The 17,851-nt window shown below is 47.8% G+C and overlaps 1 protein-coding gene across 6 annotated transcripts in view; it reads right to left on the bottom strand.

Moving 5' to 3' along the window:
* Positions 1-2,813: 2,813 nt before the first annotated feature.
* GRIP1 (glutamate receptor interacting protein 1) overlaps positions 2,814-17,851 on the bottom strand; it is a 649,796-nt gene continuing 634,758 nt past the window's right edge. For all 6 annotated transcript variants that reach the window (XM_045184615.3, XM_045184618.3, XM_045184613.3 and 3 more), the window contains 2 exons: positions 5,162-5,308; positions 2,814-3,267 (listed from right to left, as the gene is read on the bottom strand). In XM_045184615.3, coding sequence (XP_045040550.1) covers positions 3,043-3,267; positions 5,162-5,308 — 372 coding nt within the window. In that variant the 3' untranslated portion in view covers positions 2,814-3,042. The remainder of the gene's footprint in view (positions 3,268-5,161; positions 5,309-17,851) is intronic.

Below are 17,851 nucleotides of genomic sequence, written 5' to 3'. Positions count from 1 at the left end.
TCATGTACAAAGAGCTAGCATTGCTTCTTTAATTGAGTAGATGTCTTGGATAATCCATTCAAGGAACTGATTTCCTTGATGAAGCCAGTACCCTTTGTGTAGTGACGGATAAACTGGCCACATAGACCGAGGTCGTATTTCTACGTCAGACTGAGTGGGTTTGAGCCCATGTGGCAAGCTCAGGAACCTGGCCGAATTTTTGCAGGTGGCTCCCGTAGAGCTGCAGGTGGCCCACCTTGCTTTCAGTGGGTCCGAGAAGCAAAGGGCCTTCGCCTGTTTTTATTTACAAATAATGTTCTATTGTAAGGATATGGCACATGGAATTTATCCATTCATCAGCTAATGGACATTTGGGTTATTTCCACTCTTTGGCTATTATAGCTAATGCTGCTATGAACATCTGTGCCTAAGTTTTTGTGTGAACATATATTTTCATTTCTTTAAAGTATATACCTAGGAGTGGAATTGCTGGGTCACACCATCACTCTGGGTTGAGACCTTTGAGGACCTGACAGACTGGTTTCCAAAGTGGCTGCACCGCTTTGTATTTATGCCAGCGGTGTGTGAGGGGTCCGGCTCCTCGTGTTCTCTGCAGCACTTGTTACTGTCTGACTCTGCTTCCAGCCATGCAGTGGCTGTAAAGTGAGGTGTCATTGTGGCTTCCGTTTGCCTTTGCCTATGGTGGTGATGTTGGCCATCCTCTCATGTGCTTATTTCCATTCATTCCTTCTCTCAGGAGAAATGTCTGTTCAGATCTTTTGTCAATTTATAAATTGGGTTATTTTTCTTTTTATTATTGAGATATGAGTTCTTTATATATTCTGCAAAGAAGTCTTTTATTAGAAAATTTGAAAAAATTTTTTTTTGCACTTTGTGGATTTGTTTTCACTTTCATAGATTTTTCTATCATCTGCAAATAGAGAAAGTTTTACTTCTTCCTTTCGAATCTGGGTGCCTTTTAGTTCATTTTCTTGTCTTACTGCCCTGGCTGGAACTTCTAGTAAACTTAAATAGAAGAGGTGAGAATGGACATCCTAGCCTCGTTCCTGTGACTTTTCAGAGTCTGCAAGGCAGTCTGCAGACATGCAGGTGCGGTCTGTTCAAGTTTATGTAAACTTACCTCCTGGAGTACTTGTGACGTTCCCTGAGGGCAGCTGTGTCACCTACAGTAAATGTGCCGTTAGTCTTGGGAGTGTTCCTGTGTGCAGGCCGTTTCAGCACTTGGACATGCTTCACCTCTCGTCCTCACAACAGGCCTGCAGTGCGGATGTGACCGCCAGTGTTATGGGTGGGGAAACTGAGTCCCAGTAAATTTCACACCACCAGTGAGCTGGAATTCAAACCCAGATCTGCTTTCAAATCCTATGCTCCTCCCACTCTTCCGTGCTGCTTTTCAAGTTTACGGCAAAACCGCTCCCCTTTAAAAAATTATGTAGCAATTAGCGTTGTGTAGGCCTCAGCCTCTAGAACATGAAAATTCATTCAAAGCTCCAAAAAAGTGCATGTCATATTTTTTTGCTCTTTAAAATCACTGTTTATTCCATTTGGTAGAGGATTTTTTTTTCCATACAAATATTTGCAACAATTTTGAATCCCCCAAAACCATACATAGATGATAAATACCATGCTATTAAAGTATTAAATTTGTACAAAAATACTTTACAGTTTAATACTTGTTTGTTACAAATAAAAATACATATTTAAGTGACTCATGATCTTTTTTTTCTTAACATGATTCTGCTTTATACTTTCTTGCCCTGGCGGTCCTGAATTGTGATTGAAATAATATATCTCTTTGCACAAAAAGAAAGGTGAACGTTTTCCTTAAACAAAGGACACAGTGTTCAAGTGCTTCATCTAAGCGGTTGTTTGAGTTGTTGACCAAAATGGAAATGTTTGCAAAATAACCGTTTCGATATGGAGATTCTATAATCAATATACAGATCTATTTTTTTATATTCACCAAATAACAGTTATTAGTGTAACTATTCAAAATATCTGAACAAATGAAAACAGTTGCTGACAAACATTAACTGCAACTGTCCCAATTTATTGCTTTGAGGGATGGTAATAATTGGCAACGCATTCTGCGGAAATGTATTTACAGTTTCGGGAAGGGGCGTGGCTCCGAACAAAACGTCGTCCAGTGTCGTCTTTAAGTGCATGTGCTGTACACCCCTCAGTAGAACCAGTTTTTGAAACATGTCGAGCAAGGTGATTTTGATTCGCCTATGGTTAGGATAAACCTTTTAATAGACTTAATTCTTAAATTCTTAATCCTGAATTTTAAAAATAGGATAACTAACTCTCAGTGTTACTAAACACTCTAATTCATTATCAGAGATTTTCAGCTATTAAAAATGTGTCCTTAAAAAAAAAAAAACAACAGGTCACAAGACATATCCTGTTTGATAATCTGTTGCATAGGGAATAGCATACATCTTAGTTAAAATCATTCCTATACTTGGGCAAAACAGTTACCACCACCTATTAGGATCTCCTGCGTGCATCATTGCTGAAACGTTTTAAGATAATTGTATCCCTGTACCCCTCCCCTAGCAGCAGCCAGTCCCAGCAGTTACCAAACTAGTTCCTCTAGCAGAGCCAGCTCTATGAAAAGCCTTGTTGGTCAAGTTCTTACATTAGTGACTTCATAGTAAGAAACTGATTTCAAAGTGAATTAAGGGAATTATCATAGAGAATATTTTTAAACAGACATTTTTCAAAAAGTGATAGGAAGATGAACTTGTAAAAAAGTTCCTCCGATGTTCCTTGTGGTGGGGCGGCCTACCTATTTTTCTGTTTCTCTACCGTTGGGCTTGGCAGGGAACCGTCTGCTAGATACCATAGCGGTCACCAAAAAAGTAACCTCTTCTACTTGAAAAGGGAAGTGAACATGAGCCATGAGAGATTTAAAAGACCCCTGTGCTTGCAGTTAATGCCACGCGATTATCTGTGCTTCAGATGTCACAGAAATCTTAAAGGGATTTTTTTTAGCACCATGTAGATACTGTCTTTTGTCCTGCTTTATAGAAAGCGTTGCTATAAGGTGTTAGTGGGCTCTCGGATCTCCAGGTTACCGCCATGGCTGGGCTGTTGGAGAAAAGCACTGTTCTGTTCGCTCCGTTCTCCTGGTAGAGTCTGTTCTATAGATTTCTGTGAAGCCAGTGGGTTTCTGCTAATAACCAGGTCCAGCTTATTACCGGATTCTGCGATGAGGGGCACAACGAGGCAGCAGTCAAAGTCTCTCGTTCGGACATGATTAACCTAACAGGTCAAGAAGAGCCATTCTGAATTATTGTTCTAGTTACAAAACAATTCCCCAAACCCCAGGGTACAGGTCAGGCGTAACACGTTGCCTCGAAGGGATTTAAACCAGCACCTCTAAAGAGAGGTCCAGCCCTGCGCTGACCATACCATAATGAGCTCATTAGCTTCATAGTCTCTGCTACTGAGTTTTAATGCCCCTGAGTGCAGGGGACAAGGACACATCCCAGCAGCCCCATGGCGAACAGATTGCCTCGCTCACAGGTGCTCCAAGAGCTGAATGTCACCCCCAATTTACAGATGAGGAACACGAGGTGCAGAGCAGTTAAGAGATTTGCCTCAAGAAGCAGTTGGTAAGTGGTCAAGCTAAGATGTGATCCCAGGCAGTCCGGTTGGTTCCAAAGCCTGTGCTCTTGACCATGATGCTGAAATACCCCCATAAGTGGCCCACCCCCTCCTCAGCATATACATGCACACATCTGTCATTTCTCCTTATTCTTCACCATCAGAAGTTTTCACAATCTACATGCTGCTTTCATCCCGCGACTTTCCATTCTCTCCCCAGTCGGACCTGACGCTCATGTTGCACAAATGGCCCCACCGTCCAATACAGGACGCGGGTCTCGGGCTCTCATTCTCTTTGGCCTTCAGCACTGGTCGCTCTGAACACCTATTGCTCCTTAAGACTCTTTCTTGGTTCCTAGAACATTACTTCGTATTGACCCTGTTATCATTTTAACAGCTTGCTTTTAGTCCTTTCCTGCCTTTATTTCTTCCTGTCCTTTACATTTTGTTTTCCTTAGAATTTTATCCTTGGCTCTCCTCTGTTTGTGACTATAAAATGCGCACCATGGGCAACTTCTTCCAAACCCATGCCTCCAGCACCCAAAATCTTTAGCTGTAGCTCGAACACCTCTCCTGAACAGCAAAGCCGAGCCACCTCTCCGAGGGCCCCGCTAGGAGGCGCGGAAGGTGCTGAAGACGGGTGTGGTGTGGTGCAGCGCCGTCCCCATTCCCGCCTGCGCTCCTCTCCTGTAATCTTCCCCTTCTCCCCCTACCCCAGTGCCTCAGTAGTGCCATTGTATTCTTTCTAAATGGTGAGTTACGCCATTCTGCTTAAGAAATGAATATACCTCCAGAATACAGTCCAAGAGCTTTATCATGACGTTTAAAGTTCTTCACAGGCTGAATTCAGTCTACTTTTACGGCCTCAGTTTGCGTCAGAGTAGGTACAGCTCCAACATATGGATTAGGAAGACCCTCTCCGAGAGTGAGTGACTTGTCCATAGTTCCTCATCAACTGTAAAAGTACCCATGGAAAATAAAGTGCCCCGTACGTCCAGGACAAGACTAACTGGTCTACTGCCACGGCAGAAATAATCACCAGAACTGGTGTAAAACTCCCTAGCGGGTTGATGGCCCCTTGCTTCAGTGACCGCACCTCAGTGCCATCGTGCTGTGAAAGTCAGCTGTTTGGTGACAGACTCGTTCCAGTGGAGCACATGGGAAGACTGATGTCGGTGCTTTCCTTTTGCAGAATGTCCTCGTCCTGAGAACTGTTGGAGAACTTGCTTTGCTCAGTGAAAGTACACCTGACCACTACAGGACTCGATTAAATAAACAGGGTTCAGCTCTGTGGCTTCAGACACTGTGTTAGTTACGGAGATAGCACACACTGTACAACGGCGAATGGGAGAATAAGGTACTGGCCTCATCCTCGAGAAGTGTATAACATGCTGGGGAATATATACAGGGAGACAGGCAATTTCAATAACTGGTAAATTCTACCAAAGGAAAGCTTCTAGTCTAGGTTCAAGACAAAGGTGGATGGATGGGCACTGCCAAGTAAGACTTAGAAGAATTTAATTAATTAAAGTTCCACCTGCAGTCTTACCTGTAAGAGCCTGTCATAGGGCTTCAAGCCACCAAGGTCTCCCGGCCCGGCTGGGCGAATGTTTTTGACATACACGCCTTTCTCCAGCAGGCCGTCTGCGACGCTGAACCCAAAGTCCTCCATGTCGGAGCTTTTGTACAAGGTCACCTGGAAAGTGAGAAGGGGACATTTAGCTGGGCTGGAGAGTCTGGCCTGTGAATCTTCTTGACAATCTTCTCAACGTCATTTCAATAACACAATGGATTTGTAATATATTAGGCAGCTCCCCTAGCCCTGCAGCTTCCCCCTGCTTAAAACCCAAGAATATTCTTGGAATTTGTAAACTTCCACCCAGAACAGACAAGTAGGAGGAGAAAAGCTGGAGAGTCCTGGTGGGTGTTTTTGCTGTTGTTGTTTTTGAAATAGCAGTTCTTGGGTATATGAGACTTTCACTAGGGCAAGCTGACTCCTCTGTCTTCCTGACAACTCCCTAGTGTCGGGAGCAGCCGGGGCAGCCCCTTGTCCCGATGGGCACCAGAACCAAGCCAAGGACCCTTCCTTCCTGCCCACCCCTGCCTGGGGCTGTGCTGGGTGCAGAGCCCGGCATTTCTTCTCCCTTTGAAGAAGCCCATGAAGCCCCTCATTTTATTTGCTGTGGTACCCCAATCGGGACTTCAGTAGCATTGGTTAAAAAACCCCTGAGGTGCTCGTGTAACAAACACCTTGCCCTGGGGCCTGGCTCCAACAGCGCCCTCAGTTTGTGTCCAGGGTCGAGTTGAGCAGCTCATGGCATTCGACCTTCTCAGCCCTGGGCCGCAGCTGGTTTTCTCTGCACCTAAGCCAGCTGCCACCAATGAAAGCTTCCGCCAGTGCTGGTTCCTCCACCTGACCACCTACACAAGTTAGTCTGAGGCTCACTCATTCATCAAATCGTTCATTCGGCCAGTGGGGAATGAGTCCCGCCATGTTCTACGCACAGTTCTGGGTGCTGGGAAGCAGCAGGGAGGAGGCAGGAGAGTCTGCCTTTCAGAGGCAAACGTGTTACATGTTATGTTCACTGGGCCCAGTGTGGGACACTGCCAGGTGGCAGGCTCAGCACTTCACACTGTGTTTAATCCTCACCTGAGGACGTGCTTATTAATTTTAGAGAGTGGGAAAGGCAGGGAGCAAAAGAGGGAGAAAAACATCGATCAGCTGCTTCCTGTATGTGCCCTGACTGGGGATGGAGCCCACAGCCTAGGCATGTGCCGGGGCCGGGACCAGGAATCAAACTTGTGACCTTTCGGTTTAAGTTTACAGACGTCACTCCAACCAACGGAGCCACGCCGGCCTGGGCATGTCATGCTCACTTAGCACGTTAGGGTACCCACTGCTTTTTCTAAGTTTCGCCAAATGATCTCCGCAAAACCTTATGCATACTTCAAACAGTGATTGGGGCTTATTTTTTACTCTCTGGATTTAAAAGTATATATTTTATTCTGTTTCTACACAAAAAATACACAGACATTTTCTTGTAAAAGAGTAAAAAGTTTAGAGCTATACAGGGCAAAACGTGAAGATGAAAACTTTTAGAGCAGGTTTATTATCTTGTACCCAGTTATTTTACTTCAGGGAGGTATGGAATGTGGAAGGAAATGAAAGGTGGTCAGTTTGTGGATTTTTAACTTTACTGGGCAGACAGGTACATCACCAGGCTGGCTGGGCCAGCACTAGTCACCCCTGAGGCAGCCCTTGTGGTTGTCGCCATGCTGGAGGTGGGAAAATGCAGTTTCAGGGGGTGTGATAACTTGCCCCAAACCAGAAGGGTAACAATCGGTGCAGCTGTGCCTGCTGGCCGCCTGTAGCCAAGCATCTAACCGTCACTGCACCGTCTCTCAACACATCTTATTTCATAGATTCTAGGGCACGTGCCATTTTTTTGTAGTTTAAAATATCCGAAATCAGACTATATTTTATAATCAACAGCACCTTAGAGCCCATGAAATCAGGTGCCAACATAGAGCACCCGGGCCTGTAAAGCGCGGCTCAGCCCAGAAGGCCCCACATCGCTCAGGCGCGCGTGCAAAGGCAGAAGCTCAGGCCCTGCCCTGGGGCCGACTGAACTGGCACCTGAGGATCGCTAGTGATCTGGGTGCACGCTGAGGTTTTTCCTGCGCACAACTTCACAACCCAGGGCTGCCACGTGTTCTGGAAAAGGAAGCAAAGAAACTAATGGTTGATGAGACGACACGCTTTGCAGGCTCATTCCATGATTGTGTGTGTGAGCGTGCACACGCATGAGCGCTTGTGCACACACCCGCACTGGCCGCTACCATGTGCCGGCACTAGTTTAATGATTGAAGATGTATCAGTGAAAAAAAAAAAAAAAAGACAGCAGTGAACTAAACAGAGCTTCCATGAGTTTATAGTCCAGTGAATACATCTAATCTAACCCTCCTACCAATCCTGCCAGATGAGTAAGAGTCTCAATTTTCCATCAGGTAGTAGACACAAAGTGTTAATCTGAGATGACCCGATTTCTGTGGAAGGATCAGTTTCACAGCATTCAGCTAAATGGAATAGTAAGCCCCATTTTACCACAGAAGGCACGAGTGTGCCTATGCTCACGTGTAGCTTAGAAAATCCAGCGCCCCATCTGACGGTGCACCCTTGGATGCCTGGGGAGCAGAGGGTCAAACTGTGTAAATGAGACAGTAGTCTTCCCGCACCAACCCCACCTCCCCACCCCTGCAGGAGCGGAGGAGATGACTTTCTTGGTAAATTGAGCTCATGTAAAGCAGGAGAGAGTGTGAAGATGCCCCCTTCCAAATCCGTAATCCGGTGCCTGCCACATAGTAGGGTTATTACTTTTGTTGAGTAGATGAAAAGATCGGTTCTGACATGGTGAGTTTGGAAGCAGTTAGAACTGGCCACCATAGGCTGTAAATGTGAACTAAGAGGGATTTAATTTTGAGCTTCAAGCCATCTGCCCACCCCTTGCAATCCCTCCAAGGGCGGGCTGGAGATGAGCAAAGCTGCACACACCTTGAGTGGGGTGGATGGGGCTGTTTCCCACAAAGATCCAATGGCGACACCTTGTGGCCATGAGAGGTGAGAGCACTTCTGACAAGGGAGCCAGGCCTGCCCCACTTAACAGCTGAAGAAGCCCCATCCTCGGAGGGACAGGGAGAGAGGTGAGATGGTAGGTCTTCCAGCTCGAGGTGCTGGACTTCTTGCTAACAAGGTCTATGGGACTTGAGGGAGCAGATTAAAAAGCAAACAGAATGCTGCTGTCTCTACCAAGTTTGTGGAGCAGATCACGCAGACAGAGAAATGAAAGTTCGGGGAGGGTTAGAAAGTTGCCCGAGGTAAACAGATCGCAAGAGACAGAGGTGGCTCTGACTGAGACGCTCAGATCTTCCCATGGCACACGGCCTTAATAAGTACTCATTTTAAAGGAGAACTTTCAGGTCCCTTTATAGTTATGGTTTTGCCATAGGCCATAGGACAGGAGAGTTCTGCCTCTCTTTCCTACCGTGGGCCTGGAGTAACAGGGAGGTTCCTCATTGCTCAGTTGGCCAATGGATCTCGGGCGTGTGCTCCACAGCCAGAGCCCAGGAAGGACAGAGAGAAGAGTGGCACCAAGTGTTGCCAACACTGGTCAGTGGCCACACATCCAGAACATTCCTGGAGGGCGGTGAGCAGATGAAGGTCACAGCTGTTGACCAAGAGGCTTCGTTCTCCTGGGCCGTAGACTCGATGTAGGTCTATGGTAAACTCTTCAGAATAAGAGGCTCATAAGTGATTTAAATTTGAAAGTAACCTGTTTCTCTAGAAAGATTTCCTGAGGTTAGAAGAGATTGAATTTTAATAGCCAAGTGTATTGTTCTCCTGGAAACAGCTTAGAAGAGCACATAAGGAAAATGAAATTATTTTTAAATGACACAAAAGATAAGATTCCAGAAATCAATAATTCACCAAACCGGGCGGCCTAGCTGGCTGCTCTCAAAGCAGACGTAATAAATTGTGCCGTGTAGCTGCTGCTCTCTTGTTCCACTGGAGATTGGTAGCGGTTACTTCTGATTTATTTTCTGTCCAAAAATAATTCTAAGGATTCTGAGGTTTAGATCATATTTTTTTAAAAAAACTTCCTCTGCACAGATGCATCCCTTTTCCAGGCACTTTCCTACACAAGATTGCTGTCGGTCTCCCAGCCACCCTGTGCAGCGGACTCACTCCCTTCCTACTAAGGGGGATGCTGACTCTTGAAGACGTGGATGGACAGACTGGTCCAGGTAGAATGTATAAGCTCTAGAATTCACTACTAAAATATCTGACCTCGTTAGCTGTATTTGTCAAGTCATGATTTTTTTTTTTTCCTGGACACATAATCTCCTAGCTAGTCAGGCAGCCTTTATCCATTTCCAACCGCCCCGCCAACTAAAGATGAAATATGTTTCATGATGGCTGCATTTCTTCTCGGAGAGCCCTTTGTGGCTTTCTTTGGACATCCACAGGCACTCCTGCTCACGGCTCCCAGAGGTATTCGGGGTCCACCCCAGCCCATCTGAATCAAGACTTATCTTGTAGGGTTTCTATTCCGTGCAGAGCAAAGGATGCTTCCAGGGAACCTGGACTAGATTTTTCTGTTCTAAAAGGGCCAATGAACATAACTCTTGGAATGTATCCCCAGGCAAGGATACAGTGTTACAAAGCTCAGTTCCACTTTAACTCTTTGTCAGCATGTGTTGCTGTTGCTTCTAACCCTCCTGAGAGTGGAGCTTTGGCGGGAGGGAGCAGGGTTCACTACAATTCAAGCTGAGCCTTGTTTTATACTTTTGTGCACATGTCTGAACAATGTCCTTGAGGTAAAGATCAGAAACCTAATGCTTGCGTTTTCAGCTTTGACATGTGTGAAATGCTTTCGTGGCAGAGCCAATTTCCTCACCTGGATGTTAAGGGCAGTTGTGCCTGCTACCTTCAGCAAGTCACTTTGAATGACAGCCATCCCCAGAAGCAGTCTCTATACGCAGGCAGCCTCCCTATGGCTCAGCCTCTTGTCCAATGGCCTTAAGGACCAACTGATACCTACTTCTCAGAGATGGTACTGGTTTTCCCATAAACCACCGGGCAGGTGGGTTTATTCTTGCAGACACTGCTGGGGTAGCCTCCTTCCTTTAACCCTGACAGTGCAGTGATGTCAGTTTTGAGAACAAACCTACACTACCTGTGGGGCTGAAAGGAAAAACGAAGTATGGCCTTCCCAGCCGCATTCTTCCAGGCCAGGAGAAGCGATGTGAGTTTATGCCACTCCAACTCACAGCCTGCAAGATGAGCTGGGTCAGAGAAGGCAGCTGCTGCCCTCCTGTCTGGGGAGTCTCCTTGGCAGGGGAGAAGAAGAGACAGCTGCTTCACACGGCGCCTCCTGCTGCTCCCTGGCAAGGCCGTGGCACATGAGCTTGAAACATGGGGCCCGAGCGTGAGAGAATCAGCATAAGTATGAGCAAGGCAGGGGCTGACAGGGCCCTTGGAGAACCGCATCCCAACCGAGGGAGCTTCAGGGCTTCCCCATTCATCCAGAGCACCTTCATGGCTATCATTTCACATCATATCAAAGAGGAAGGAATTAGATCATTCTTCCAGGTCTTCAGGCAATCAAACCAAGCCACAGGCAGCTGACGGACACCTACTTATTGTCAGCTCGGTCCCTGGACCTTCCCATTTGCCCCGGCCACCATGAAGTCAGCCAGTGGTGGCCGCCTCTGCTCCTGTAGCTTTGCTCAGGACTGCCTGCTGGTTACTCGCAGCACTTGCCCCTTGGCTTTGCCTCCGCTCTCCGCTGCCAGGTCTGCCCTGGGCTGGCTCTCCTCCAGCCGCTGACCCTTCCTGATTCCCTCTGCAACTTGCTGACCTCCATTCCCTGCAGGTGTGTGGGTAAAAATGTGCTGATCACCATTCCGACGTGTGTGTGTGTAGGGGCAGGAGACGTTTCCCACCACCACCAAGCAATTCGGTTACACCAGCTGGGTGTCCTACAATTCAGCTCAATCCTGGAACGACTGACCTGAAGATAGTATCAGATCCCACCGGTTCAGGGCTCAGTCTAACAAGACTGCCCCCCAGCCCCTTCGGAGGCCAATTGCAGGTCTAGGTTATCACCGAGGCTTCAGACCAACTGGCTTGGACAGAGGTTCCAACAACCCCCTCCTTGCCAGAGCAGCTCACAGAACTCAGGAAAACACTTTACTTACTAAAATACCAGTTTAAAACAAAAGGATATAACTCAGGGACAGCCAGAGGGAAGAGATGCAGAGGGCAAGGTCTGGGGAAAGGGCCTGGAGCTTCAAGCCCCCTCCGAGGGCACCGCTCTCTGAAGTTCTCTGGGCTCTCCTTTCAGGTTTCTGTGGGCTATGGAGGCTTCATTACTTAGGCTGACTAAGTGAATCCCGGGCCATTTGTGATTGAGCTCAACCTCCACGCCCTCTCCCCCCCTCAGCCTTAGGGGCTGTCCGAACGCCAGTCACCTTAATAGCATGACAAAAGACACCATTATGCTCTCAACACTTAGGAAATTCCAAGGGTTTTAGGAGCTCTGTGACAGCAAGGACAAAGACCAAATATGTATTTCTTATTATAAATCACATCATCACTGTGGGCTTCTGTGCTTCTGGGGCAACTGCACCTCTGGGTGGGAGACCTGACTTCCACCCACCCTCCTGGCTGGTGGGGATTCAGAGCCCCGCCCACTGCCATTCAGGAAGGATAGCAAGTTGCAACTGACCACACGCCTACTGCACCGAGCACTAACAGCTTGATTTCATTTCCTCATTCCCAGGATGGCGGGATGGTGGGATGGCTGTGGTCTGACACTACAAAGATTCTCAAACAAGGAAAGAGCTCTGTACCCCACCTCCAGGAAAGGAGGAGACACGCACTGGCTGGACAGTGTCGATGTCCTACCATAGCTCTGCCGGACAAGCGACAGGGCAGAATGACGTAGGGGAAGGTGTCCGGCAGGCTTCTCTCCAGGGACTGAAGCAGGGTGCAGCCAAGAGGAGGGCCCCAAGAAGGGATTTGTAATGGGGTCCAGAACTCAAGGTGTCCAGGAAATATTAGAAATATATATAGGATGTCCTCACCCCCACAAGCCTGACCCAGGGGGGATGGGACACATAGAACAGGGCCATTCAGAGCTATTTTGGGTAGCAAGAGCTTTGCAGCTAACCCCTGGCACAGTCATTTAAAATGTCTATAACCTTTAACTGGTTTCAAAGATGTGTTAAATAGCTGTGGCCATGCTTTGAGCCAGAGGGATGGGACAAAATTCCACCCAAGATAGGACTGGGAAGCAACTCCCCCTGGTTACAGGGCCTGCGTGAGAGCTTGGAGATGATTGGCTCCATGCCATGGGGCCACACCTGCCCAGACTTACTATGGCAGCCCAGTAAAGCTGGAAGAATACGGGGATGCTGGCAGGTGTAACTGACTGTAGGAGGGGTCGGAAATGGGGCTGCAAAGGAAGATGGGCACTGGGATTTAAACCTCGGTGTGGCAGCATAGAAAGGGGAAGACCATATGGTTTTGAGGGGAAAAGAGAAGACCACGTGGTTCTGAAGTAAATAGGGGGCCACACGGTTCTGGAGTGAATAGGAGGACCACGAGGTTCTGAGGGGAAAGGAGAGAACCATGAGGTTCTGAAGCAAGTGGATAGGTAGAGGTCCACGCGGTTCTGAAGGGAAAGGAAGAGGACCACGAGGTTTTGGAGTGCTTCTTTTTGCCACACGGCTTAGGCAGCAGGAGAGACTTTGCGGGAAAAAAAGGGGAGAAAGGACTCTTGCTGGTGGGCCATGAGAAGGTGCCACATGGCTTTGGATTAACTGGAGATTGCAGCAGCCACACAACTGATGGTGCCAGGAGCCTGAACCACGGACTTCTACTTCTTTTCCTGAGGGAGAGGGAAGCACTGTGCATCTGTGGGCATTCTAAAGGACTTTAGTATCTTATTGAAGACATTAAGTCATTACTCTAAGTCTGTGTAACTTTTAAATAAACAATTCCTTTCCTTTTCACCAGTCTCTGGCATTGAGAGACGTCTTTCCTCTGGCGGCGGGCATTTCGAACCTAGCAGGTGTGCGTAGGGGGGAGGAACCTCCAGAGACAGAAAGGGGGAATCCTTTATGTAATAATTTATCGTGAACCACCCCCTGCCCTGCTCTGTAACAGGACCCCGACAGTCGGGAGACAGGGTGACCTCAGGAAGCTTGTAAGTGAACATCTTATGGGTAATAGGGTTACGACCTGTAAACACATTTGATCACAACAGACACCACGAAGACATCAGAGATGGATGATCAGTCCCCGGGCCAGAGTGGGACTTCGGGGACGCTTTGAACATTTCTGAGGAAGAGGCTGGTGGACCCAAGACTGGTGGACCCGAGACAGAAGCGGCGAGACCTGGGATCAGAAAGCGAGACACAGGCAAACTAGCACGCACACACACAGGCACACTACTAGCACATCGTCTAACAAGCCTGCCTGGGGTGGTCAGTGTCTGGGGACGGCAGCTCTGACTTACCCGTCCTATTGCTCCGAGCGGAGCTCAGACTCAGTGATAAGATGCAAATTGACTTCTGGCTGCTCCAAATGCAAATGATTTCTTTCCATTGGAAAAGATAACCTCAAAGGCTTTGCTTGTATTTCCCTACTGTCATCAAGAAGCTTTATCGTAACTAGGAAACCTTACTGTCATTCTTTTTCCTTTTTTACCCATGGACTAGAAAAATATGTATACGTGTGTGTGTGTAAACCTCCCAAACTCATTTGCATACAAATTACATTTTTTTACATTTTGTAATGTTGTTTTAGCGGCATCATAGACAAGGGGAACTGATGGAAATGATACGTTTTGTGGACTGCCAGGGCTGGATACCATTAGTCGTATGAAGCGTACACCCTAAATTCCAACCCTGATTCTACGATCCGTGGTCCCTCACACGTTTGGGTATTCACTCGCCCTGTTTCGTGGGGAGGGAGCGTGCTGGTCCCACTGGACTGACGGGTGATTAGTGACTACATACACACGCGACTGTCTTTGTAAATAGATCCTCACTCTGGCTGACACCTCCGTCTCTGTGGACTCTGAGGCAGTTGGCTGAGCCTCCTTTTAGTCTGGGATCCTGAGGAGATCTCATTTGCTGGGTTTCTGACAACATACGGCTTTGGCAAGACTCTGACTGACGGTGACTTCACCAGGGAAAATGGCGTTTGTGAAGTCTCTTCGCCCCATACTGGTTCTGACCCTTCTTTGCGAAGGGACCAAACTGAGGTTCTGGGAAGTGACAGGGCTAGTGACTGTCACGCTGGGACCAAACCTCGGTCTGCCTGGCAGTGAGGCTTGTGTCTGTCTCACTTGTCACTCCTCGTCTGAAGAAAGAGAAGCTGGATCAGACTGGTAGGCAAAAGATTCAGTGGGCCTTTGAGCTCCTGTGACTTCCCCAGTGCGATAAGTCCACACGAGCCGTTTGGAGGAGGCTGGGTGTGACGTCGCATTTGCTCTGGAGTAGCAACTCCTAATATCTGGTGAAGAAAGAGGCATGTGCCTGGATAAGATATGTATCTCCATTTTACATTTCCTCCTAGGGCTGAGCCTCTTCCTGACTCAGGGACAGCATCAGAAAAGAAGCTGCCACAAAACACCCTATAATGGCACTCCTTCCAGGGAGTCAACCCCCTTACACCATGGAGAGGAGCAAAGGTCCCCTCTCCAGTTACTCAAACAGACGCCGATGCAAAGGGGACCTGGCTGCGTCAGAAAGGTTGATGGCAGCAAACGCAGCCCCAGGAAATAAAAAGGCTCCCAAGTGACTCAAATGCCACCTGAGTCATAAATAAAAGTAGATGCTGGAAAATTATTTTAAAAACATTTCTGTAAAAAGATAAATAAAAATAGCTGCATAGGAATCAGGCATACAATTTAACTGAAAACACTCATCACAGAGTCCAGGAAATGCCAATGTGATTTTTTAAAAAAACCCAAATGCTCTGAATGTGCGGAACTTTCTACTCTCCTGAATTTATTTTCTTTTTTTTCCATAAACTCTGCAAAGAAGTGAAGTTAGACTTCATCTCAGAAATAGATGAAGTAGATCCCACAGGACATTTAAGCTTCAGAAGGGAAAGAAGGGCTATCAGTTAACTGTAGCTAAGATCACAGGCCTCTTATTTGTAAAGAGGAAGAATTTGTGATAAGCTACAGGACAAACCAGAATTCATTTTAAATATAAAACTCAGAAGTTCCAGGTCCAAAGATGCTACCTCATTTTTTTTTACCTTGCCGCCAAGTGTTGCCTATGAAATAGAATAATCACCTAATCACCTCAAGTTAGCGAAACCTAAGGGAATGATACTTGATCTTTAGGGTACAAAGGAATCCATTGAAGAGGTTGCTAAAATGCAGATTGTCGGCCTGCAGTCCCAGAAAATGCTGGCCAGGTAAGTCTGGGTGGGGTTTAGGAACCTGCATTTTAACCAGCACTCTGTGTAATCAATCAAGGTCATCAGAGGTTCACATGCCAAACTACTCTCTAAGGCTGCAGGCCACCAGCTTTCAGCTGAGACCCATTAAAAAGCCTTGAAATCAGCTTACCGCAATCACATGTTAAAAAGAAACAGAAAATAGGAAATCTCAGGGTACAATGTTTGGATCCGTTCACATGAGCGTGGCTGTGCGCCTGTACTGACACGCAAGATAAGACGTATTTCAGACTCTGACTCACCAGGAAAGCTTGACGAGCAGTGTTCTAAGGGGACATGAGTGCCACTTCCCTGGGACCTCCCCCTGCCCCCCAACTAGGCACTGAACCGTCAGTCAGCTCCAACTTCCTCCCCCATCCCCACGGCCAAGAGGGGAAGTGACGCTTCATTTGCTTGTTCTCAAGGGGTCAGGAAGGACAGCCAGCCTGTTGGGTTCAGGAATGAATATGGACCCCGGAACCATGCGAAGGAAGACCTGCCAGGACCTGGTAGAGCCTGAGGTACCTCAGGTGATGTGAAACAAACAGAAGCCACTGAGACTCTGACCTGCGCTAGGGATTCTGAAGGCCTAAAGGAAGGGCAGGACCGGTGAGGAGCACCGGCTGGAAAACGGGGGGCAAACTATCGAGAGAAGGTTGAAACTCAAGAAACTGAAAGATAAGCCCACACTTGATTCTTCCTGCACAAAGATGTCAATAATCCATCATCAGGAGATGGAGGGGGTGCTGCTTTTGTTTTTTCTCTCTCCAGGAATGGAGATGGATGCTTGCCAGCTTCTAGTGGAAGTTTGTAGGTGCTGGCCTGGACCCGAACAGGTGCACCCCTTGTTCTCATGGAGACAGCTTTCACCAAGTGGTCGAGGGCAGCCAGAAAGTAACACCGGGCATGTTCAGAATAGCGTGCTGTTCATCTCACCCAGCCTCTGCACTCTGGACTTTCCAGCCCCGTGGGAATTCATCCACTAGGTTCATTTAGAAAAGTCCACGCAAGGGGCCCGGGAACTGAGAACCAGCCCTCATTCCGTGTCATGCGGTGTATGCCGTCTTGGGGTGTTCTTCAGCCAGAGGAAGGGATGTTTTCTAATTCCCTGGCCTCTTCTCCACACCACCACGCAGAAGAGCACCTTTTCCTCACCCTTACAAAGATTTCACACAGGCTGGCAGCGCCCCGATGGACGGGTCACGCGGGTCTACCAACAAGCCACTGCACTTGTTCACGGTGTCAGGTAATCGCCCAGAGTTCAAAAGTCACCTGCAGGCAAACACGTCTTTGCTCTGAGCCAAGGGACTTCTCTAAGGAGCGACTCTCCTCTCAGGCGCTTCAAAACTGAAGAGCGTTTGTAACACACACATGTGGATGGCCCATCCGAGTAACCGAATTCACTTACAAAGAAAAGAAACCTGAGATGTGGGCAAAAACCACTCCCAAGAATTCCCTATCTCCAGGCCACAACACCCAGGACCCCATCGACTTATGAGAGTCTTACTTAGTTTGGGATCGATTCAGAAGGCGAGGCTATGTGGGAAGGGCGCTGAGGTGAAGGGGAAAAGCAGCATCCTATCGAGTCAGTCCGGTTGGCCCATCGGTGGCTGCGATCTGGAGGCCGCCCAAAGCACACACGGGCCCGCATGTCCAGCCAGTCCACCCCTGCCCTTCAGTGTGCTGCTGAGTGGATGATGTGTTTTGAAAAGATTTTAACAGGATCTATTTTCAGCCCAGGTACTTTTTAAACCTCAGCCATAACAATTCACACATCCAATTCACCATCATTATCTGTGCTAAATGCTTTCGGTGCAGGAGAGGAGTGGAGACGGTCCTTTTGCATTGCTGGGCTACCAGTAATTTTCCCTGGAAGAGACTGCTTTACTCCAGAAGGAAGAACGACTCTGTTTTAGAATTGCTATTTCCCTGTCCTGCAGATGGGGTTGGTCAATGTCTGCTGAAGAGGGCTATGGTGAGGGGCATAAATCGATAAATTATAGCACCTAGTAGGCTCTCCATACATGTTGGTGTCCTCTCCCTTGGGGGCTGAAGGGGGGAGGGCTGTTAAGCGGCTGCTCTTTGCCCGGGACAGCGGAGTTTTAGAGAAGAGGATGAGACAGTGTTCCTAAATTCCTGAACGAGGAAGGCCCCGCCCTTTTCCTGGCACAACAGATTTAGCACTGACTGTGCAGCTTCTGCAACTGAAGACCCAGGGGA

Source organism: Desmodus rotundus, chromosome 3, assembly GCF_022682495.2.
Source record: "Desmodus rotundus isolate HL8 chromosome 3, HLdesRot8A.1, whole genome shotgun sequence".
Taxonomy (NCBI): domain Eukaryota; kingdom Metazoa; phylum Chordata; class Mammalia; order Chiroptera; family Phyllostomidae; genus Desmodus; species Desmodus rotundus.
Note: the sequence above shows the minus strand (reverse complement) of the source record. Positions and strands in the feature narration are given on the sequence as shown.